General features: G+C 40.0%; 1 protein-coding gene across 1 annotated transcript in view; it reads left to right on the top strand.

Annotated features, from left to right (window-relative positions):
- The first annotated feature begins 2,405 nt into the window (after positions 1-2,405).
- The window catches only part of LOC133458283 (glutamate receptor ionotropic, NMDA 2B-like), a 176,639-nt gene continuing 155,175 nt past the window's right edge, over positions 2,406-23,869 (top strand). The window contains exon 1 of the mRNA XM_061738059.1: positions 2,406-2,694. Within this exon, the coding sequence (XP_061594043.1) occupies positions 2,500-2,694 (195 nt within the window). The 5' untranslated portion in view covers positions 2,406-2,499. The remainder of the gene's footprint in view (positions 2,695-23,869) is intronic.

Here is a 23,869-nt window from a genome sequence, read left to right as displayed (position 1 = left end):
CGTGGTTTCTGCTGACTCTGAGCGCCCCAGAAGCTGCGCTGCAGTCAGATCTTTAAAGTAGCCGTCAGGTGTTTCATCCAAAATCACTGAGTCTGAAAACGATTTACCGCCGGATATTTCCCCGACTCCCACTTCACCTGTGATCGAAGTGTTTGCTCCACCAGAGGAGTGACTCATACCTGTCAAGTTTTGGATTTAAAAATAAGGGAAATTATCCGCTGCTGTCCCACCAGCCCAACCGAGGTCCAGTATTATATTTTAAGACAGATTTACAAGAAATCTAAAATATCTATCTGTCAATCACTTACAGACTACAATTATGTGCTCTTTATGTACTTTTGTTGACAATGAAATGCTGTGGACATTGTAATTCCTATAATAGAGCCTAAATGAAAAAACAAAAAGTGAATTAAACCACATTTATTTATTTCAAAGATTTTCAGTTTATATAAAAATGTATTGTCTTCAAGTGAAACATTAACTTTTTATTTTAATTTGTCATTTTCACTCATGTTGGTCTCTGGCTCCCATTTTTAGAGATATTTACATGAAGTCTTTGCTTATTTGGCAGAAATATCTTCTCTCTCGTTACATCCATCCATCTCTGATTTGTTGTTGCGAGTTTGTTCCTGTTGTTGCCACTAACCTCTCAGAACTGCCACCCAGGCTACACCAGGGGGCAGTTCTGGCGAGGTTAGTGACAATTCAGTTTGTAGAGGCAGAATAATAGTTTTTAAAAATTATTATATTATAAAACTGGAAATTTACGGGAAAATACTAATACGGGAGGAGGGCGGGAAAGAGGGGTAAAATACGGTAGTTTCCCGGCCAAAACGGGAGACTTGACAGGTATGGGAGTGAATCAGCGTCTAGTTCAGGGGTCGGCAACCCAAAATGTTGAAAGAGCCATATTTGACCAAAAACACAAAAAACAAATATGTCTTGAGCCGCAAAAAATGAAGTCTTGTATAAGCCTTAGAATGAAGGCAACACATGCTGCATGTATCTATATTAGTTATAACTGGGGGAAGATTTTTTTTGATTATGCACATCGAGAAAAAAGCCGAAATGTCGAGAAAAGAGTCGAAAAGTCGAAAAACAAGTCGAAATGTTGAGGAAATAATCAAAATTTCGTGAAAAAAGTCGAAATATCGAGAAAAAAGTCGAAATGTTGAGAAAAAAGTCGAAAGGTTGAGAAAAAGTCGAAATGTCGAAAAAAAAGTCGAAATGTCGAGAAAAGAGTCGAAATGTCGAGAAAAAAGTCGAAATGTTGAGGAAATAATCAAAATTTCGTGAAAAAAGTCGAAATATCGAGAAAAAAGTCGAAATGTTGAGAAAAAAGTCGAAAGGTCGAGAAAAAGTCGAAATGTCGAAAAAAAAGTCGAAATGTCGAGAAAAGAGTCGAAATGTCGAGAAAAAAGTCGAAATGTTGAGGAAATAATCAAAATTTCGTGAAAAAAGTCGAAATATCGAGAAAAAAGTCGAAATGTTGAGAAAAAAGTCGAAAGGTCGAGAAAAAGTCGAAATGTCGAAAAAAAAGTCGAAATGTCGAGAAAAGAGTCGAAATGTCGAGAAAAAAGTCGAAATGTTGAGGAAATGATCAAAATTTTGTGAAAAAAGTCGAAATATCGAGAAAAAAGTCGAAATGTTGAGAAAAAAGTCCAAATTTCGAGAAAAAAGTAAAAATGTCGAGATTAAAAAGGAAAGAAAAAAGGAAAAGAAGAAGAAAAAAGAAAAAAAGGAAGAAAAGAAGAAAAACAGAGAAAAAGAAGAGGAAAAAAAAGAGAAAAGAAGAGAAAAAAAAGGAAAAAAGAAGAAAAATTTAAAAAAAGGTCAAACATTTTTGAAAAAGCTCCAAAGAGCCAGTAGGGCGGCGCTAAAGAGCCACATGCGGCTCTAGAGCCGCGGGTTGCCGACCCCCGGTCTAGGTGTTCAGATTCAAAGGTTCCAGGTGTGTTGCATTCACCGTCTCTCCGTCTCTTTTCTCCTTCTCTGCAGGGACGGCATTTATACTCCTCCACAATGCTTGTCAGCCTCCACCTTTCTCCCTCCAATCTTCAGGACAAGCGCTCGGTGCCCCCGCCCTCCTCTCACCGTTCTCCTCCGTCTCCACCTCCGTCCCAGTCGTCCCAGTATCCTCGTCCCCAGCCCCGGCCGACCCCGCCCTTCCTCCCCTTGTCCGTCTCTCTGCTCCTCCTGTCCGTGCTCCTCCTGCCCGTCTGCGAGTCCCGGAGGGGCGGAGGTCCCGGATCGGGGCCCGGGGGTTCGCCAGGGGGGCAGGGAGGCCAGAAGGGAGGCGGCAACCAGCGGGGCGTCGTCATCCCTCCCCAGTACTCCCCCGGCTCTCCGGCGCTTCCCCCCATCAGCCCTAAGCTGATCAGCTCCCTCAGCATCGCCGTCATCCTGGTGGGGAACTCCAGCGACGTGACCCTGGGGGCCGGACTGGAGAAGGAGGACTTCCTCCACATCCCCTATCCTCCCAAGGTCGAGGTGGTCACCATGAACGAGACCGACCCCAAGAGCATCATCAACCGGATCTGCGCGCAGATGACCAGGAACTCGCTGCAGGGCGTGGTGTTCGGGGACGACACGGATCAGGAGGCCATCGCCCAGATACTGGACTTCATCTCGGCTCAGACGCACATCCCCATCCTGGGGATCAGAGGAGGGTCGTCCATGGTCATGGCTGCCAAGGTAGGAGAAGCTCTTGTCCTACTTTCAGTGACAATCACATTCCTGGATGGAGTTCAAGATTAATCACCAACAAGAATCTGTTGAATCATGGCCGCTGCAACAGATTGAATTGAAAATCACTAATTTATTTCATATTAGGGATGTCCCGATACCATTTTTTTCACACCGAGTACGAGTATGAGTATTTTAATTTGTGTACTCGCCGATACCGAGTACCGATCCGATACTTCTATCACAAAAATAACTAGGCTAAAAATGCAATGAAAAATGCAATGAATTGGAAGACAGGTTTGATTTGCAACGGAAATTCGGCCAGCGGGGCTTTCCTCCGCGCTTTAGTCTCATCGCAGGTACATCAACTGCGCATGTGCGTGCTTCACCTGAAGCCGTCCGTGTGAAACAACATAAACAAGCAAATATAATTTAAAAAACAGGCTAAATGAAATGATGTTACACGCTCTTGTACAGTAGGTGGCCATATGCACCTTAAAGTTGGTTGCGATCCGCCAATAAAACAGAGAAGAAGAAGAAGAACATAAACAATCCCATTGTTACAGTCCGGTTATATAGAGTGATACCCATGAGTAGGGTTGCCACCCGTCCCGTAAAATACGGAATTGTCCTTTATTTGAGAAAAAAATGTTGCGTCCCGTATTGAACTAATACGGGACACGATTTGTACCGTATTTTCATTAACTTTTACACCATATTCTAGTTGAATTATTGAAATAAATTAACTTTTACACCATATTCTAGTTGAATTATTGAAATAAATTAACTTTTACACCATATTCCAGTTGAATTATTGAAATAAATTAACTTTTACACCATATTCTAGTTGAATTATTGAAATAAATTAACTTTTACACCATATTCTAGTTGAATTATTGAAATAAGTTAACTTTTACACCATATTCTAGTTGAATTATTGAAATAAATTAACTTTTACACCATATTCTAGTTGAATTATTGAAATAAATTAACTTTTACACCATATTCTAGTTGAATTATTGAAATAAATTAACTTTTACACCATATTCTTCACCTGTAGGCTATATTATACATCCTGGCTGATGTGGACATACATAGCATAGGAGGATATTTCAGTTGCTAGTAGGTTGTCTGTCTGTACAGTCATGCAAGTTCAATGCTATTAAAGCACTTTAAACTTTAAATCAAAGCATTTTGTTTTTTCATATAAAATAAACACATTTTTATTCAGTTTAGAAGTTTTGGGGCTTTTTTTTTGGCTCCTGCGCTGCTGAAATCAGGGCGTCCCTTATTTCTATTTCTGAAAGGTGGCAACCCTAGTCGGCGCGGCTAACGCGGCTAACGGCTAACCGGCTAACGTGGCTAACGTGGCTAACCGGAAGGTAACAATGGGATTGTTTATGTTGTACTGTGAGTTACGTGGAGTGTTTAATAAAGTTCCCTGTGAGTAAGGGTAATACTCAACCGTCCAGTTTGTATAATTAAGTAAGATATAATTTACTGAAACATGGAACAGTTGGCTACAGCCACAGACCAGCAGCTCTGCTGCTGCTGCTCAGCCAGGCTGCAGACTGACCCGGGGAGCCGCGGGGCGGCTCAACATCTCCCCCTAGAGGCGCTAACCAGTAACTACAATAACAATGAAGTATCGGTGCGTGGTATCGGATAATTTTTGCGAGTAGGAGTATTTGAGGGCAGTATCGGCCCCGATACCAGTATCGGTATCGGGGCATCCCTATTTCATATGATTAACTCCTTTAAACTAGGACCAAATAGTTTGTGGTTTGATATTGCTGCTCAGATTTGCTCTCTTTTCTACCAGTTTGTTTTGGTTTTTATTTACACTGTGAAATAAATACAGAGTCCGTTAAACATTAAGAAGTCCCATCTGTGGGAACGTACGGTGACCTGTGTCCAGGGATGGGAATCAATTCCCTGGAATAGTCAACCTGCCCGCCTAACGATTCACCAGGTTCTACCAACATCTGGCGCATTTGCGGGATGACGTCATGTACATGCTTCGTATCTTGATTCAGAATGTTTCCAACATGGCGTCGAGACAGAAAAAGGACGAAACTGGGGCCAGTTGCACCCATAGACTTTATGTAACAATGGACGAAGCTTCTTCAGCCGAACCCCACCGACATATCTGCCTTAGACCTTTACAGCGGGATACACCGTTTGATATATTGAATCCTCCCGTTTACAGATGAGGAAACTGGCTTGTCTTAAACCAAAATAGAACGGGTACCAATTAATATAAATGCAAACATCTTTATACGTCTCGTTAAGAGTAAAATCTGTTCTTAATTCTGAGGGAGATCGCACTAAATGCTCAATTTTAACTTTTTTTTTTAAAAATATTTTTATCCCCGTATTTTTCCCATTTTCACCCAGTGTTCCTACCTAAGTGATAGTCCTGGGCATTGCCACCCTCTACCAACCCCGGGAGGGCCCTGCACTGAGCTCAGGTCTCCTCCTTAACCTGAGGAGTTCATTTTATGAACAGGGTGTAGTTTTATCTTGAGGTTGACAGGTGCAGGTTTTGCCTCGGCTGATATAATTTTTTTGAAAAATGATTCATCTCATATTATCGCTGTGCTTTTTCTGTTTCAATTCAGTGCAATTGAATTGAAAAATACTTAATTAATCTCTGCAGGGAAATCAATGATTGCAGTAGTCATGATTTCAGGTTCTCCAAAGATTCACTGTAGATGTTTCTAGCTGTAGCTCCTGCAGCGGACTGAAGGTTCTCTTGCAGGGCTCTCTCCTGTAGCGGTCTGAGGGATCTCGCTCAACTTGGCTTTTTAATTGGACACTTCTTTCCTTATCCCAGTACACATGCATACGAAGGGACTTTTATGACGAATTAAATGATAATGATAATTAGGGATGGGCTGTATGGATTAAAAGATGTATCACGATAATTTCTGGCATTTATCCCGATAACGATAAAAATGACGATAAAAATACCAATTCAACTCCACCTTTGTAACTATAAATCTATCACCACATTCAGTCTTTGGAGCCCCCAAAACACTGCTCTAAAAGAATACTCAATACTACTAAACTACACCAATTAAATTGAATTAATAAAAACCAACTAAATGAGTTACACCTGTACTGCAAAACTGTAATGACTCAAATCTGCCATGTTTGTTACACAAACAGGTATCAACGGGAATTTATCCTCTTTCTTTCTTTCTTTCTTTCTTTCTTTCTTTCTTTCTTTCTTTCTTTCTTTCTTTCTTTCTTTCTTTCTTTCTTTCTTTCTTTCTTTCTTTCTTTCTTTCTTTCTTTCTTTCTTTCTTTCTTTCTTTCTTTCTTTCTTTCTTTCTTTCTTTCTTTCAGGCTCCTTTCTTTCTTTCTTTCAGGCTCATTTCCTTCCTTCCTTCCTTCCTTCCTTCCTTCCTTCCTTCCTTCCTTCCTTCCTTCCTTCCTTCCTTCCTTCCTTCCTTCCTTCCTTCCTTCATCGACGCACACGTACGTTGTGCGTCGATGTAACGCAGAACTATAAATCAGCTTTACACAAAAACGTCATCAATGGGAATTTATAGTTTTTACCGTGAGATGACAAATTCTTACCGTGGGGAATTTTGACGGTATATCGTGAACGGTAAAATATCGCCCATCCCTAATGATAATAAATAATAATGTTTTAATGACCAAAGTATGTTATCCATGGGTAGGTGGCGATAGTGCCCACTTGTTTGTTTGTCCCAGTTGACCTATAACACAACAACACGACAGACAAACCTGTGAATCAGCAGTTCAAAACACAGACCAACGGTGGACTGGACACACCGACCTTTCTAATCTTTATCATTCCTCCGTTACTTCCACGTCGAAGCCTGCGGTGGGAACTGTTGAACATGTGCTGATTGCGAAGAACAGTTTCAGTCCAGTTGATTGTGACATGCAGAGATTAGCTGGACTTAAACCTGGCTTTGTTTGTCCGGCTTTGACCAGTTGGTTCCAGTTCGATTTCATCCAGAAGATGTTAAGATGTATTTTAAAAACCACGATTTCAGTCAGTTTGATGCAATCAGTCTATTCCAACACCGTGTAAACTCATTGTTACAGCATCACACTTACCATTTAATTAGTTAATAAAATAATGTAATTTATTTTTTATTTGAATTTCTGAGTTACAGAAAAAGCAGCATAATGTGAAGCTGGATACAGAAAATATCCGTTAGACTAATGCAATAACAGATTTTTTTTTTAAATGTCATATTAGTGCACTGAATAACAATGTTTTTAAGGAGTGAGTTATGCACCTTTTTGTTTTTTTCAACATGAAGCGAGGTAAACGGACATTTGTTGCATTTTAGTTTAAAACCAGATAAACAGGCAGATTCTGTACTTGTTATTTGGTTGTATATTCGAGAAAAAAACAACTTGTTTCAGTCCTTTTTTATAATTTCCTTTTATTTGCTGCTGAAACAGAAAGCCCTTCCTTTTTTCAGTGCAGCTACTTTGAACATAGATTAACTTTTTAATGCAATTTGACCCATTAAACCACATTATTGCACATGCTTGGGAGAGATTATGCAGCTGTATTAACCAGCCTGATTCATGGCTTTATTTCCCTTTCCAGAACCTGGCGGTGATAAAAGGTGACAGATGCAGACTGGTCCATTATGCACAGAACAATTTGCACCTTTTCATTTAACCATTAATTCAGAGCGTGCCATGTGCTGGTTTTGGCACAATAAGACGAGGGAGTTGGCCCGGGCCCACGCTCAACTGTGGCTCTGGAGATTAATGAGGTCTTTCTGATCTATTGTTGGGACTTGAGCTACGTGTGTGTGTGGTGTGTGTGTGTGTGTGTGTGTGTGTGTGTGCACACGCGTGTGGACGTGTAAAGCATACTGGTGCAACATGATAATAACCTTTTAGCCTCTGTTTGGGGCGATTACGGTAATTGTTTTCACCACAAACAAGGTGCAGAGAGCGGCGGGATGGTGATGTCATTCCTCATAAGTGCGCTCAACATTTTCTCGCTCATATTTAGGTTTTTTTTTTTTGATATATGTTTTTATTGGCAGATTGTTTCCACAATAGAGAGCAAAACAGATGAACATACCTTTTTTTTTTCTCCCTCTCCCCATCCCTCCACCCACGGTTATCATCATTAATTTTCCTTTGAGAATAGCAAAAAAATAAAATAAAAATAAAAAATAAAACAAATAATAATAATAAAAATTAAAAAAAATAGTAAATAAATAAAAATAAAAAGATACTAATATAGTGACATAACAAAAAAGTAGTAGTAGTGCAATGAATGTAAACTTAAATAAGAAAATAAAATGAGAACAAAACCGAAATGGTTATCTAGAGATTAATAATTATTTCTTAGATCAATAATTAGCAATTCCAGTAGTAGTCACAAGTTATACCGTTCTAGTAAACACTTGAGTCAGAATGTTGTCATATATCACCCCCAGAGTTAAATACCAATGTAATTGGGCTGTTACTATTTTTAGGGATAGAAAAACGAAAAACAACAAACAACAAAAAACAAAGACATCAGCTCAGTCCTTTGGAAGTACCCTCAAATTTTCAAAATAGGTAATAAATGGTTGCCAGCTCGAGAAGAACCTTTCTAATGAACCTCTATCATATTTAGTTTTTAAAACACGCCTGTTTGGGTGTTAAACTGTCATTAACAAAACTTGTGGATGAATGGGTCATAGAGTAATTTCTCCTAAACTTTTCCTGAGTAAAGTACAGATCCTTAACAAACTACAACATCGGTGAGTTCGAGATTACCAAAGTTTATTTTACCTGATGCACAATCAGGAGAGTTAACATGCAGCACGCAGGCTGGACAGTTGAGTCTGAGGCAACGTGTTGTTACACTTCTTTTATATGGGAATGGGTAGGACCTGACAGATCATTGGAAGCTAGTAACATGAAAGACAGGATTCCTGACGGGTCATTGGAGGGAAACTGTGGCCCCTGAACCGACATATGGATGTTAGTCCTCTTATGGCACTTTTCCACTAGTACCTACTAGGGCTGCAACTTACGACTATTTTAATAGTCGACTAGTCACCGACTATTGAAACGATTAGTCGACTAATCGGATAATTAGTAATTTTTTTTAAATTTAGTATGAGGTTGCTTTATGTGGCAAATGATAATAAACACAAGAAAGATGGCACTAGAGCCCTGATATAGCGGGACTGTTTTCTTTATCCTGCTCCCGCCCGCATCAGCAAAACTCTGAGAATTCATGCCCGCACGGCGCCAGTCCCGCAAGAGAAATGTCCAGACAAATCTATCTGATTTAATGTTAACATGATCATTGTGGAGTTTGATGGATAATTGACAGTTCATAAGTCACCTGACTGAAAGTTAGATGCAAATCCATCGTCATCATCACACAAGCTTTTTCGCCTTTCGCGCATCATCAATTATGATTGAGGTTATAGCAATGAGAGTAGCTGTGAGTGGCTATAATAACACTAATAAATAACATGAAATAAACAAAGTTAACGAATGAAACAAATTAATTTAACAAATGAAAATAGGCTTAATATCTTACCAAGGCGAGTCCGTTTCGTTCAACACTCCGACATGATTTCTCTTCAAATGCATTACCGAGGTGCTCCCGTGAAAAGCAACGTCGGCTTTGCAAACCTTGTAAGTAATCTTTTTATTATCCGTATCGAGGCTAAAATGATCCCAAACTTTTGAAGTTTTATTACCTGCAGCTACTGAGACGCTATTGTGCATGCGCAACTCTCGGCAGAGATTGTATTGAAGTGAGACACCTCACTCCATTGGAAAAACATGTCTGCCGACAATTGTCGACAATGGAATTCATTCTCGACAATTTCCATTATCGATTTTTGTCGACAACGTCGACGAATCGTTGCAGCCCTAGTACCTACTCAGCCCGGCTCGGCTCGCCTCCACTCGGTTTGGTTCTTTTCCACTAGGGGTCTAACGTGCAGAGTAGATACTTTTCTGTTTCTACTCTGCCGAGGTTCTAAGCGGCTGAGTCGGCTGTATCTGACATCATCACACTACAGGCCACCGATTGGTCGGGGGGTTGGAGTCAGACGTCTGAGTCAGGATGTGGAAATCAGCGGATGAGTGACTCTGACGGCTTCTGGTTCATTTTTATCCGACCAGCAATGGCAGCGCAAAAGTCTGTTTGTTGATCCAACTCTGAGGTGCAGATGTTTATAAACCTGGTGGCTAGGGGTGGGTATTGGGAAGGACCTCACGATACGATACGCATCACGATACTTGAGCCACGATACGATACACATTGCGATATCCCGATTATGCGATATTCCGATTATTATATTCTACATAGTTCACCGAAAAATTTAAAAATGCATTACACGTCTTAAAATCCAAGTTGTATGTATATCAGATGATAGTGATGGATCTTAAAATCCGAGTTGCACGTTCATCAGATTATAGTGACAATTCATGGGACAAACTGAGTCAAAACAATGTTTTATTATAACTATACAAGCTAAAGTTACAACATATTTGTATATGTTTTTCATATTATTTACATCATATGAAATTAACATTAAATTTAGTATGAGGTTGCTTTAATTATGTGGCAAATGATAATAAACACAAGAAAGATGGGTAGTAAAACCAAGGACAGGCACAGTGATCAGTCAGTATAGATATAAATCCATAAATAAATAAACCATTGTCCATTATTTTTCATTTTTTAAGGACAGGCAATTGTGTTATATAAAAAATAAATTATAAAATGAAATAAAACGTGAAATAAAACCTGAGCTCAGTGCAGGGCCCTCCCAGGGTTGGTAGAGAGTGGCAATGCCCAGGACTGTCACTTAGGTAGGAGCACTGGGTGATATAATGGGAAAAAGATCGGGGATAAAAAAATAAAAAAAATCGATATTCAAATTTTGAATATCGATATTGAATCGGCTGGAAAAGTATCGCGATATATTGCCATATCGATATTTTTGCCCACCCCTACTGGTGGCTGAGGAGAGAGTTAAAAAGGGATCTAGACGAGCGATAAGGAACGACCAGATCCACCAGGAGCTCTGTCACTTCATAGCTGCTCGCGGCTACCAACGGACTTTTCAGCAGCGCCGAGACAAACAAACTCTCTCTCTCATTTTTTAACTTGAAATTGAACACAAGCCACAGACCCAGCAGCACATATATCATCTCCTCCAGGTTCTACATCTTTAGTGTTGTCTTCTTCGTTTAGATCACACAATCAAATACGTCACAGCAGCTTCGCTCCAACCTCCTACTTCTGCTCCAGATGCTGAATTGTAGTGGAAAAGAAACCAGGCCGAGATTAGCCGAGCTGAGATGAGTAGAGCTGAGTAGGTGCTGGTGGAAAAGTGCCATTAGATGTGGCCCTTTCATCTGCATTTACATCTTTTATACCCCCCTCTTCTCATCCTGTTTCCTTACAGTTGTTGGCTTTTTGTTATAATGTTTGAAATTTTCCGTGACACACTGATCACCACAATTACACACTCCGTCGATTTTGAAACTTTCAGAGAAATGTGTGTGTGTGTGTGTGTGTGTGTGTGTGCTCGTTAGACAGACGTGAAGCTGGAAGTAAATCCAGTCAGAGATCCGTTTGGCCGCTCCAGTCTGGCACGAGTCGGGCCAGCTGTACGGCCATAAGTGGGTCCTCGCCAATCTGTTGCAGCCCGTGATTGTGCGAGCCCAGGGTGCACTCTGCTTTTTCACCCCATTGTTCTCATTTTCCAATTTGCGCTTTTATGAGTCCCATCCTTTCATCCTGCAGAGGCCGCCTTCCCCCATTGTGCATGTCGGTCGTACATGAGGAGGTAATGGACTACGTCTGTAATACCCTTCCTTGCAATTAGCTTCAGTCTCAGAGGACACGGGGACTGAGAACAAACCGCAATAATAAACCGCTCTTAAGCACGACTGAAGTTATTACCAATTTTTTGCATCTTCACAAAATCCCACCACCCTGGCGAGAACATCATCGTAACGTGATGAGATAGTTTATGGAGGGATGAGTGGAATCAGTCTCGGAAATTCAGATTCAGATTCACACGACTTTATTAATCCCTTTGGGAGGTTCCCTCGGGGAAATTGACATGTCCATCTCACAGCACAGTCATATACAAATCAAACACCCCTAAAACCAAACACCCATGTAAAGATAAAAAGATACAAATAAAATCAGAAATTAAAATAAAAAGTGCAGTGCCATAAATAGAATTATATGAATAGAAAAGAAATACATGTTGTGAAATATTGTACAAAGTTATTGCACTATCTAGACACAAACCTCAGTGTGGTAACACTCCAGGATTGGTATGTATTTCAAATATAACATGCGTGGATGATGCCCGTCGTCCTGCGTGGCAACAATTGAGCTTCAAGAACAGAGGAAGATTTGGTTTCTTTTGTCAATTTGTCAATTTGAGGGGAAGGTCCTTTCCTTAAAAAAAAAAAAAAAAGTTTAGAAGCATTAGCTTAGAAATTTAGACTGAGAAATTTTTTTTTTCTCTTTTATTAAATGCATCATGATGATGTAATGGTATGGAGCCAAATCAAGGCCAAAAGTTTTGCTAATTTGAAAATAAAATTTGAACCTGAAAATTCAAGTTTTGATCATGAACTTATTTTTTTACAGTTTCAATTTTTTTTTCAGTATCAGATCTTTTTTTTCAGTTTCACATCTTTTTATTTCAGTTTCACATCTTTTTTTTTCAGTTTCATCTTTTTTTTCAGTTTCAGACTGCTTTTATACTGCGATTGGTGCCAAGTACAGTCTAAAACAGCTTTTTAAACAGAAATTTGTCACCAATATCAGTTTCTTCCACTGCCAATCACGTGAATATGGTGTATATACAGTGTTGAATCATACTTCTACTGATAACTTCTGCAACCTACGTTTCCTGAAGGCAACATGACTGAAGAACGTCCCCCGCCTTCTCTGTTCTGCTGTCACTCATGATGCCACGCCCCTCTCAGTTGATGCCACGCCCCCCACGCCAGATCAGGCCCAAAAGTCTGAACCTGAAAAAAAAAATCTGAAACTGAAAAAAAAAGGTCTGAAGCTGAAATAAAAAGATCTGAAACTGAAAAAAAGATCCGATACTGGAAAAAAAAAAAAAAAATAATCAAAACTTGAATTTTCAGGTTCAAGTTTTATTTTCAAATTAGCAAAACTTTTGGCCTTGATTTGGCTCCATATAATGGCTGAGTACAGAAAAGTAAAGCGTCAAAACAACCAAAAAAACATTTATCCAACACTTGTAATAGTATCATCCTGCTGACCCCGTCCGATGTTACGAAGCTGAAAATAAAGTAGTAAAGTACAGAAACCTGCAGCTCCTGCTATCTGTCATTGTTTATTAAATGAATGTGTAGTTGATTATAGTTTAGATAAATACACGTGAAATCAGCCAACATCTATACTGGCTGGTCAGAATCAGGAAAGAAAATTGCAATCAGTGCATCTCTGACATAATTAAAATAAATTAATCTATAGCAAACGCCTTGGTTTTGTTCTCAGGTGGGAGACATAAAGGGAATCTACTGGGTTCCTCAGCTCGGCCTTGTTTCCTGTTAATTCACCAGCTTTCTAGAAATCCGACTTGATTGAACATGAATTAAATTGATTAAATCAAACTGGATTTAATGGTAATTTAATTGGCCAGTAACCCCGAATAGAAAGATGGATGAATGGATTCAGACTATAATAGGAAAGAATTTGATTGTATTGAACCTGTTTACTTTCTCTGTAAAGTGGCTTCAGATGAGTTTTGTTGTGGTTTGGACTTTGCACTGAGTTGAACTGACATGACCAGATATTAGATGCTAAATATTGTTAAGATTACGTTACACCTGTAGGAGAATAACTGGATGGAGACGTGGGGACAGACATGCTTCAGTAACGACCACTGTACCTGTCCTCCATCTGTGAGACCATTTCCCTCGGGAGCCTCTTTTTCTCTCGCTCGCAGCCCGTCCTCGTGAGGTAAATGTGGCACGCTTGATTTGACTGACGTTCCTTTTCTCTTTCCTGGCTTAGCTGCAAATTTAACCCTTAGGATAGAGAAGAAAATCTGCTCAGAAATAATCCCGTTATGTGTTCCTACGGTGGTCGACAGCTAGACGCAGGGACGGCATTAAAGCAGGTGGATAAAATCAGAAGAGCTCAGTCTGATCTGAGACGTCGTGAAACGAGGACGCCCGGAGCCGCTCTGCGGTCAGCGGGGAAACAAAAAGGGAAAGGCTTTTCCTACATCTTCAACGTCCAGGTAGTTTCTTTTAGATTTAGTTGGGTCCACAGTTGAAGCTCATTTTTCACCCTGTCCATTTTAAACGCTACAATCTTATAGTAGAATAATATAGTTTTGAGTGAAATGTACTTCACCTGGTGCGCCTGGTTATCCTCATGTGGCAGAAATGAACATGTGGGGGAAACTGTGGCTCATCGTTTTCCCTCTCACGGCCGCTGACCTGTGAGTAAAGTTGCTTTCGTCGATGAAAATTATGACTAGATATCATCGGCAGCGAACCTTTATCACCTGAGAAAAACAAGACGAGACGCAACGAAAATGCTGCAGCGGGGAATCAGATCCAGAAGATGCAGCTGCAGAGTTAGAGGCTGATGCCGTTAACGCAGAGCTCTAGGTTCATGTCAATTAAAAACAAAGTAACATAGAGAAACGCGGGGATCTGCTCTGGGGCTGGAGAAGAAGAAGAACCATCTTTGGATACACTTTCCTACATAGACGTGGAAAAGAAAACCCAATGTGTCATCGAAAAAGAAAAAGATGGGGAGAAATGCGGAAAAATAAATATGTTGTAAACTCAAATGAGAGTCTTCTGTATCTGGAATTAATGTATTCTTGAGTCTATACTGGAACAATAATATCATAATAAGATAACCTTGTTTGAATTGTAAAATGGGTTTGGCTAAATACAATCTTTGACTAAAACCAGACTAAAATGGTCAGACTTTTAGTCGACTGAAACTTGACACGACTAAAAGGAGAATGAACGTGACTAAAACTAATAAAAACTAAAATGATTAGACTAGATGACTAGACTAAAACTAAAATTGAAACAGGCTGCCAGAAAACCCACTACTCTCCTTCACAATTGATGCTGTCTGTGTTGACAGTCCAGTCCAGTTGGTCATCCAGCCAAGGTCTTTACAGTATATATGTGACCCCTTGAGGTGGGGTCTCCTCCTGAAGTCCACCACCATCTCCTTAGTCTATATCAGGGTTCGGCAACCCGCGGCTCCAGAGCTCTTTTTCAAAAATGTTTGACCTTTTTTTTCCTTTTTTTCTTTTTTTTCTTCTCTTTTTCTTTTTTCCTTTTTTCTTCTCTTTTTCTTTTTTCCTTTTTTCCTCTTTTCTTCTTCTTTTTTATTCCTTTTTTTCTCTTTTTTTTCCTTTTTTTCTTCTTCTTTTTTCCTTTTTTTTCTCTTTTTTTTCTTCCTTATTCCTTTCCTTTTTTTTCTCGAAATTTAGACTTTTTTCTCGGCATTTCGACTTTTTTCTCGAAGTGCATAATGAAAAAAAAAATCTTCCCCCAGTTATAAATAATATAGATAAATGCAGCATGTGTTGCCTTCATTCTAAGGCTTTTACAAGACTCTTTCAATATTTTGGGTTGCCGACCCCTGGTCTATATAGTATATCCTTAGTAAAACCAGAACCAGAACCATGCAGGTACCTCACTAGAACTGGTGGCCCGTGTCCACCTCACCTGACACCGAACCATCCTTCTGCTTCCTGTTCCGCTTTATTTCACGCTGTCTCAGTTGTTTCTACGTTTGTTATCAGCAGCAGTTTGTTTGTGATAATAAAACTACTTCTAGGAGAAAACCTTCATCTGAGGTGAAAACGAGCAACATTACTGCATTTCCGGGGTTGTTGGAACAGCTCCTGACTGTTTGTGATGCCACAACTCTCACAAGTATTAGAAGGTCATTTACTTGTTATGATGACACCACGGTGCATAAAGAAACCACTAACTCAAAACTGCAACCACCTGCCTCTAACCTTTTATCTCTGTACATTAACCTCGTGCTTGCACCCGCGTCCGGCCTCGTGGCTGGTTCCTGACACTTGTAATTTCACATCTTTTTCTTTTCGCCTCCGGTGGATGGTCATATAGTTATCTTTGCCTGTAATAATCCATAAAGAACTTCATTTCTTTCTGACACCATGAAACCATAGCAACAGAGAACGATGCCCAGGTTTGGTAAAAGATCGTCTTACTCTAAGTGTAACATAACCCCCATTCACATCTTCCACGCCGGTAGTCGGACTTTAGAGGTTCGGTTCTGCTTCTTTGGGACTGGACTTTGGTTTTGATTTATTTATTTTTTATACATTTCCAGCACTCGAATGGTGAAGAGAGAAGGAAAGAAAAAAAAATATATAGGGTGGGCTATATGAGTAAAATCAGATCATACACATAAATAAATAAATAAATAAATAAATACAATTCATTAATTAATAACAAATAAATAAAGTAAAAGAAGGGGGTAATTAATTACAGGATTGTCTCAGAAAATTAGAATATTGTGATTTTCTGTAATGCAATTACAAAAACAAAATGTCATACATTCTGGATTCATTACAAATCAACTAAAATATTGCAAGCCTTTTATTATTTTAATATTGCTGATCATGGCTTACAGTTTAAGAAAAACTCAAATATCCTATCTCAAAAAATTAGAATATTATGGGAATCTTAATCTTAAACTGTAAGCCATAATCAGCAATATTAAAATAATAAAAGGCTTGCAATATTTCAGTTGATTTGTAATGAATCCAGAATGTATGACGTTTTTGTTTTTTTTAATTGCATTACAGAAAATAAAGAACTTTATCACAATATTCTAATTTTCTGAGACAGTCCTGTAATTAAATAAGTAATGTAAAATATAATAAATATCTATCGTCATCAACATCACAATCCTCTTTGAACATACAAAGTAGTAATAATGGCGATCTATACAAAAATACACTTATTCATTCAGAAAAGAAAATGAAATGACTGACAATAATTTTTTTTCTTCCCTTTTCTTGGGGGGGGACTTTCTTTTTTCCATTCTTCTATCTCCTTTTTCTACCTTCCTGTATTCTACTGCATCCGTCTGTCACATGATGCCCTAAACTGTTTATGAATTTCGCTCCCCGTCACATGACTTCAGGCGGCACTCCCACACCGAGCCGTTCCTCTCCTCTCGTTTCTTTTTCCTAATAAAAGTCAGCTTTTTTTGGAATTTTTTTATATTGCGTCCTTCAAATGAGCTGCAAATCTTTAACTTCCCTTTTTTTTTCTCTCTCTCGCTCTCTTTATTTCCCTTCCTCCTCGTCTTTCTTCTCCTATAATAAGTTCGTTTTATCAGCCGCGGCGCGGCGCGTGGACAGGATGAGTAATTGTGGAGATCACAGGAGACTTCTCTGCATTGCACTCGGTTACAACAGGTTGTCAGAAGGCTCTTGCTTTTAACCGTCCCGCAGATCGGAGACTTAATTATCCAGCTATTCTTATTAGATAACCTTACATTGCAGTACGAGTAGCCGTCTATAATAGTCGGCCAGAGCGTCAGCGATCGGGACCTCTAACCTGCAATAAGAGATGTTTTAACTGTGTTCTTGCAACCATGGTTTCTTTCGTACATGCAGATGAAGAATATCAGCCTCATTCTTGTTTGTGTCAGTCTGGTAAACATTTACCCGGTATTCCTAATCCTCCTTTTGGTAGGGTTTGGCATCTGTGAGCACATTTTGGCTGCTAAGTGTCTCCCAGGTATCTGCTAACTTAGATTATTATCTGCAGCGGAGGCTGATTGTGTTCAGCGTAGTGCAGATGTAAGCCAGCCTAATTTGATCAGTGCTCTTTGAAGTATTGAGTTAAAAACCCCTTCCGACCGCGGCTCCTAACGCGCTGCGACTGCAGCATCTTCTTGTGCATAAGATCATTTTTATGTGACATTTGTCTGACATTTCTCTGGATGTTTCCTAATGGCCTGAGGAGATTCTCTCCACTTCTCCAATTCTCTTCATAACAAAAAGAGATCAAAGGGAAGAGGACGCCGAGGAGGCTTAAGGGCGGAAAAAAAAGGAAAACAGAAAAGAACCAAAGCGGGAAATGACCCGAGGTTCTCCTGAGCAAACTACCCGCCAACGTTCGCCAGCGTCCTTTCTCCTGGTGCACACTCTGGAAAACAAGAGACAACAATCCAAGAGACAGACTGTAACTGTGTTTTCACTCAAGTTTCCAACTGGACTGCACTGTTTGGAAAAGAGGAGAGGAGGAGGAGGAGGAGAGGGATGCAGCATCTGCAGTGAAGCTGACTCTATATCAGTCCTTTGTGGTGAGAAAAAAAGAGTTAAGCCAAAGGGCAAAGCTGGCTGCGTGCTGGTATGTTGATGTTCCCTCTCCTAGTGACAGATGCAAGTGTCTGAGTTTACCCTGCGGGGGGCTGAGCTTCTGCCACGAAGAGATTTGGAGGAAAGTCGCTGCTCGTCCACAGTGAGAAGAGCCAGTTGAAAGGTCTTCCATACTGTACCTGTCAAGTTTTGGATTTAAAAATAAGGGGAACTTTTCTGCCACCCGCTGTCCCACCAGCCCAACCGAGGTCCAGTATCTTACATTTTAAGACAGGTTTACAAGAAATCTAAAGTAACTACCTGTCAACCACTTAGAAACTACAATTACTGTATGTGTTGACACTGAAATGCTGTGGACATTCCTATGTAATGTATGTAATTCTTACAATAGTCTCAATGAAAACACAAAAGTGAAGTAAAGCAAACTTATTTATTTTAAATATTTTCAGTTTATATACACATTGATTGTCTTCAAGTGAAACCTTTACATTTTCTTCTTATTTGTAATTTTCACTCATGTGGCTCTCTGACATTCACTGACTGACAGAGGTGGGTAGTAATGAGTTACATTTACTCCGTTACATTTACTTGAGTAAGTTTTGGGAAATTTTGTACTTTTAGGAGTAGTTTTGAATCACTATACTTTTTACTTTTACTTGAGTAGATTTGAGAAGAAGAAACTGTTACTCTTACTCTGCTACATTAGGCTACGTTGAGCTTGTTACTTTTCTTTTATCCGCGTACGCGTCAATCTCATGACATCACTGGGTGATTCTTTGGGAAAAATTTTTGTTTTTGCATGTTTTGTCACATTTACACAGACTAAACACACACAGAGTTTCTATGAGTTCATGAGCTTGTTCTAGTTCTGGTTAAAAAAGAAAAGTACAAAGGCTTGAAATTTTGTGCTACTTTTTTTTTAACATTTTTTTATTCTGTTATTTTATTATTTATTAAAGTACTTGAATTTACTTTAAGATTATTTTAATTTAAGCTATTTTTAATTTTTTCTGCTGTAAAACTTCAAATAATGGCTGAGTCCCAAATATCTGCCGGGTGAAGCAAAATATGTTTCATATTAAACATCCCAAATATAGTCTGGGTCAAACATGGTTTTCTGGTGGCCAAAAAAATATTCTACCGTATACAAGTATAGCTAATATACCTAAACACAAACAAATAACCTTAAACGAATTGAAAAGTGTGTGACTATTTATTTGATTTTAGGGGGACCTCACTGATGACGTTTTACGAAGGTGAGCGGCTCGTGTATCAAAGAGAGAGGAATAAAAAAAAGGAGAGGAAAAGAGGTGAGCTCGTAGCCTGTAGCTCTTCACTCACCTCTTTTCTTCTCCTTTTTTTGCCTTTCTCTTTTCTCTTAGCTTTTATACTTCACAAGCGTGCCAGACACCAGCGTGAGTCGCGGAAGATTATATGACTGATGCAAAAAGAGTTGAATCCGACCTTAGTTGACAACGAGAAGCCGTCCGTGGCTAGCGCTAGCTGGCTAGATCGAAGACGCACAATAAGATTTGGGTTTAATGGAGACACACGATTAAATAACAATAAATAAACGCAGGTTCCAAATAAATAGCTGTTGATTTGAACGATTTAACCCTTGTGCTGTTTTTTGGGTCAAGGGAAGGTGAAAGGAGAAAGAAGGAAGGAAGGAGGAAGGAAGGAAGGGAAGGAAGGAAGGAAGGAAGGAAGGAAGGAAGGAAGGAAGGAAGGAAGGAAGGAAGGAAGGAAGGAAGGAAGGAAGGAAGGAAGGAAGGAAGGAAGGAAGGAAGGAAGGAAGGAAGAAGGAGGGAGGGAGGGAGGGAGGGAGGGAGGGAGGGAGGGAGGGAGGGAGGGAGGGAGGAGGAAGGAAGGAAGGAAGGAAGGAAGGAAGGAAGGAAGGAAGGAAGGAAGGAAGGAAGGAAGCAGGAAAGGGAGTAAGGAGGGAGAAAAGATGGAAGGAAGGAAAGAAGGGAGGAAAGAAGGAAGGAAAGAGAAAAGAAGGAAGGAAGGAAGGGGAGGGAGGGAGGGAGGGAGGGAGGGAGGGAGGAGGGAAGGGAGGGAGGGAGGGAGGGAGGAAGGAAGGAAGGAAGGAAGGAAGGAAGGAAGGAAGGAAGGAAGGAAGGAAGGAAGGAAGGAAGGAAGGAAGGAAGAAGGAAGGAAGGAAGGGAGGGAGGGAGGGAGGGAGGGAGGGAGGGAGGGAGGGAGGGAGGGAGGGAGGGAGGGAGGGAGGGAGGGAAGGAAGGAGAAGGAAGGAAGGAAGGAAGGAAGGAAGGAAGGAGGAAAGGGAGTAAGGAAGGGAGAAAAGATGGAAGGAAGGAAAGAAGGGAGGAAAGAAGGAAGGAAGGGAGGGAGGGAGGGAGGGAGGGAGGGAGGAAGGAAGGAAGGAAGGAAGGAAGGGAGGGAGGAGGGAGGGAGGGAGGGAGGGAGGGAGGGAGGGAGGAAGGAAGGAAGGAAGGAAGGAAGGAGAAGCAGGAAAGGGAGTAAGGAAGGGAGAAAAGATGGAAGGAAGGAAAGAAGGGAGGAAAGAAGGAAGGAAGGAAGGAAGGGAGGAGAGGAGGGAGGGAGGAGGAAGGAAGGAAGGAAGGAAGGGGAGGAGGGAAGGGAGGGAGGGAGGGAGGAAGGAAGGAAAGGAGCAAGGAAGGGAGAAAAGAAGGAAGGGAGGAATGGAAGGAAGGGAGAAAGAAGGAAAAAAGGAAAGAAGGAAGGAAGCAGGAAAGGGAGTAAGGAAGGGGGAAAAGATGGAAGGAAGGAAAGAAGGGAGGAAAGAAGGAAGGAAAGAAGGGAGGAAGGAAGGAAGGAAGGAAAGGAAGGAAGGAAGGAAGGAAGAAGGATGAAAAGAAGGAAGGAAGGAAGGAAGGAAGGAAGGAAGGAAGGAAGGAAGGAAGGAAGGAAGGAAAGGAGAAAGAAGAAAAAAAGGAAAGAAGGAAGGAAGCAGGAAAGGGAGTAAGGAAGGGAGAAAAGATGGAAGGAAGGAAAGAAGGGAGGAAAGAAGGAAGGAAAGAAGGGAGGAAAGAAGGAAGGAAGGAAGGAAGGAAGGAAGGAAGGAAGGAAGGAAGGAGAAAAGAAGGAAGGAAGGAAGGAAGGAAGGAAGGAAGGAAAGGAGAAAGAAGAAAAAAAGGAAGGAAGCAGGAAAGGGAGTAAGGAAGGGAGAAAAGATGGAAGGAAGGAAAGAAGGGAGGAAAGAAGGAAGGAAGGAAGGAAGGAAGGAAGGAAAGGGAGCAAGGAAGGGAGAAAAGATGGAAGGGAGGAATGGAAGGAAGGGAGAAAGGAGAAAAAAAGGAAAGAAGGAAGGAAGCAGGAAAGGAGTCAGGAAGGGAGAAAAGATGGAAGGAAGGAAAGAAGGGAGGAATGGAAGGAAGGAAGTAGGAAAGGGAGTAAGGAAGGGAGAAAAGATGGAAGGAAGGAAATAGAAAGAAAGCCTTTATTATCATTGTACAGGTACAGTGAAATTAGCTAGCAGCTCCTTCAAAGTGCACACATGCAAAGACAATGCAAACAAGGAAACCTATATATATAATATATATATATATATATATATATATATATATATATATATATATATATATATATATTATATATATATATATATACGTATACACTATAAAAAAGAGTGAATGGGAGAATAAAAATGTACATGAATGGGTGGGGGGGATATTGCACTTAAATGGATGAAGAATAATATTGTCCTTGAAATGATGGGAGATTATTGCACATGCACTGCAAATAAGGGAGAAAAGGAAGGGAGGGAGGAAGGAATGGAGAAAAGGAAAGAAAGAAGGAAGGGAAGGAAGAAGGAAGGAATGGATAAAATAAGGAAAGAAGGAAGTAAAAGCAAAGAAGGTAATAAAGGAACGAATGACGGAAGGAGGTAGGAAGAAAAAGGAGTAAAGGAGGGTAAAAAAGGAGGAAAAGAGGAAGGGAGAAGGAAGGAGAGAAACATGGCAGGAGGAAGGAAGGATCTAGAGAATTGGGTCATTTTGACCCAAAGAGAGCACAAGGGTTAAGCAAATAAAGGCCCCGGGCCTTTATTTGGTGTTTCACGGTATCCACCATCTATACTTTACTCCTACTAACGGTACCAGGGGTCTGCTTGAGCCTACCCTTGCTCTCTCTGGGCTCTTCAAGTTTATGAAAATACGCACAATTCATATTTTTCTTTTCTGGTTTTAACATTTAAAAAATAAAAAAGTACAAAAGTACTTGTTGACTCAAACGTCACGGCTGCAACCTGGTTGGACAGCGGGCTGACTTTGAGGGCTGCAAAGCAAGGGCTGCACGGAGCCACATTGTGCGGCGAGTGAACGGAGGAGATAACGCTGCCGGGCCTCCTCGGGGACATGTGCACCAAATGTTTGCAGGTCCAGTGAAGAGCGGATCACGTGCGAACACATTTCACCACAGCTAAAGCATTTTTTCCGAGCGTCTGCAGTCGGGCAGATGCCTCAGCGCCCGCGTGGCCAGAACCGACAGGCTGAGCTGAGTAAAGTGCTGCTACTTAAACGCACTGAACTGTCATCAACTTGGCCTTTCACTGTGTTCCACGTGTAATTATTCAGTCATAGATAGTTGAACTGTTGCCGCTCTGTGGTTTATCGCCTCATTATCCTTCTTCCTACTTTATTACATTTGCTCTCCATGTCACTTTACTCCAATTCACTGCAGGGGTACTACACATCTAGGCTGGTTACTAGCAGAGTAAATTGTACTCAAGTAAAAGTACTGTTACTTCAGAATAATATGACTCAAGTAGAAGTAAAAAGTAGTCATCCAAATAATTACTTGAGTAAAAGTAAAAAAAGTACTTGGTGAAAAAACTACTCAAGTACTGAGTAACTGTTGAGTAGCGTCTAGGGATGGGCGGTATGGACTAAAAAAATGTATCACGATAATTTCTGGCATTTATCCCGATAACGATAAAAATGACGATAAAAAAAATACCAATTCAACTCCATCTTTGTAACTATAAATCTATCTCGCTCTCAGATCCGCCATGTTTGTTACACAAAAAACGTCATCAACGGGATTCTTTCTTTTCTTTCTTTCTTTCTTTCTTTCTTTCTTTCTTTCTTTCTTTCTTTCTTTCTTTCTTTCTTTCTTTCTTTCTTTCTTTCTTTCTTTCTTTCTTTCTTTCTTTCTTTTCTTTCTTTCTTTCTTTATTTCTTTCTTTCTGGCTCATTTCTTTCTTTCTGGCTCATTTCTTTCTTTCTTTCTTTCTGGCTCATTTCTTTCTTTCTTTCTTTCTGGCTCATTTCTTCTTCTTTCTTTTCTTTCTGGCTCCTTCCTTCCTTCACGTACGTAACGCAGAACCATAAATTCGACTTTACACAAAAACATCATCTACAGGAATGTATCGTTTTTACCGTGAGATGACAAAATCTTACCGTGGGGAATTTTTTTTTTGACGGTATATCGTGAACGGTAAAATATCGCCCATTCCTAGTAGCGTCTGATTTTATTTTTTTTAACACAACCTTTCAAACAGACAAAAGTACAAAATAATCATCTTCAGGCAAATTAAATCAATAAAATAAATTAAAATTAATAAAAAATTAAAAAATAGCTTAAATTAAAAATAATCTTAAAGTAAATTCAAGTACTTTAATAATAATATAAAATAAATACAATAATAACAGAATAAAAAAATAAATTAAGCACAAAATTTCAAGCCTTTGTACTTTTCTTTTTTTTAACCAGGCAGAACTAGAACAAGTCCATGAACTCATAAATATAATGTGTGTGTTTGAGTCTGTGTAAATGTGACAAAACATGCAAAAACAAACATTTTTCCTAAAGAATCAGTCAGT

This window comes from Cololabis saira, chromosome 1 (assembly GCF_033807715.1).
Source record: "Cololabis saira isolate AMF1-May2022 chromosome 1, fColSai1.1, whole genome shotgun sequence".
Lineage (NCBI taxonomy): Eukaryota > Metazoa > Chordata > Actinopteri > Beloniformes > Belonidae > Cololabis > Cololabis saira.
This window is presented reverse-complemented; position numbering and strand designations above follow the sequence as displayed.